Genomic DNA, 1,166 nt, shown 5'->3' with positions numbered 1-1,166 from the left:
AGACAGTAGGCAAAGATGACTATGAGTAATGAGGAGGCAGGATTAGGTTGTGGCAGATCTCCAGTGATGGGAGTCGCCAAAGACGACTTAGGAAGGGCGGTGCCCATGGCCAAGGAGACACAACTCGGTTGGGGGTTCTATGATGAGACTATACTGGTACATATTTAGTCCAGGGATCCAAAATTTTACCAAAAAGACATTTCTAATTTTCTGTTAACTATGTAGGCAGCCCTGATTTCGGACTTACGATGAACTTGTCGTGTCACCTCGGATGGCCTGTTGGACCGTGACCTACTATGACTCTATGAGTCTATGACACATATTAACCAGTTAATCTACTGCATTTTGAGAGTTTATGCTTGACATATGCGGGTTAGTTGAGTGGCTTGTGATGCATTTTACTCTTTACTACATGTACATGTACGTTAGCTCCAGAAGAAGTAACAAAACTAAAACCTTGACTAAATCCCTAACAGGTACTGTCCCGTGTGGAAGTTTCTCGTGGGAACGAGCTTAGCGAAATTGGAAATCTGAAGAAGCTAAGGAAGATTGGAGTGCTCCTCCCCGGATCTGAACAAGACATCAACGATCTACGCCGACAAATTTCGAAGATGGCAAGACGCCTGCGCTCCCTGTCTATTTGGATTACACCAGGAACACTCTCCGACTCCGCTTCTCTCGACAATGCTGGGAGCGACGGCACATTATTCTTGCGTCCGGTGTACCTTGAGAGCCTAAGCATCAATGGAATGGAGAAATCTGGGTTGCCAAGCTGGGTCACAGCAGACTTCAACAACCTTTCCAAGATAACACTGTGCGACACTCATCTGACGGCCCCAAAACTAGACAACGTCGTCAGCAACCTCCCCCACTTGCACTGCCTCAGGCTCCGCCGTAAGTCATACACGGAAGACGGCCTCACCTTCAGGGCAGGGGGCTTCAAGGCTCTCAGGTTCCTCCTGCTCGAGGGCGCCGACATCACCGCGCTTACCTTTGAAGAAAATTCAGGTCATCAGCTCGAGAAGATCTTCTGGTCCATGGACACCGCCGTCGCCGCCAAAGCTTCTGCTATCGGAATTGAGCACCTTGTGGAACTGAAACATCTGATCATTCCTGAAGGTCGTTCATGCCCCTTGGTGGAAAATGCCATCGCAAAGCATCCAAAG

The 1,166-nt window shown here is 48.7% G+C and overlaps 1 protein-coding gene across 1 annotated transcript in view; it reads left to right on the top strand.

Moving 5' to 3' along the window:
* LOC105914007 overlaps positions 1-1,166 on the top strand; it is a 9,462-nt gene that overhangs the window by 2,144 nt on the left and 6,152 nt on the right. Inside the window, exon 3 of the mRNA XM_022825287.1 lies at positions 477-1,119. Within this exon, the coding sequence (XP_022681022.1) occupies positions 477-1,119 (643 nt within the window). The remainder of the gene's footprint in view (positions 1-476; positions 1,120-1,166) is intronic.

The sequence above is a fragment of the Setaria italica genome, chromosome III (assembly GCF_000263155.2).
Source record: "Setaria italica strain Yugu1 chromosome III, Setaria_italica_v2.0, whole genome shotgun sequence".
Lineage (NCBI taxonomy): Eukaryota > Viridiplantae > Streptophyta > Magnoliopsida > Poales > Poaceae > Setaria > Setaria italica.
Note: the sequence above shows the minus strand (reverse complement) of the source record. Positions and strands in the feature narration are given on the sequence as shown.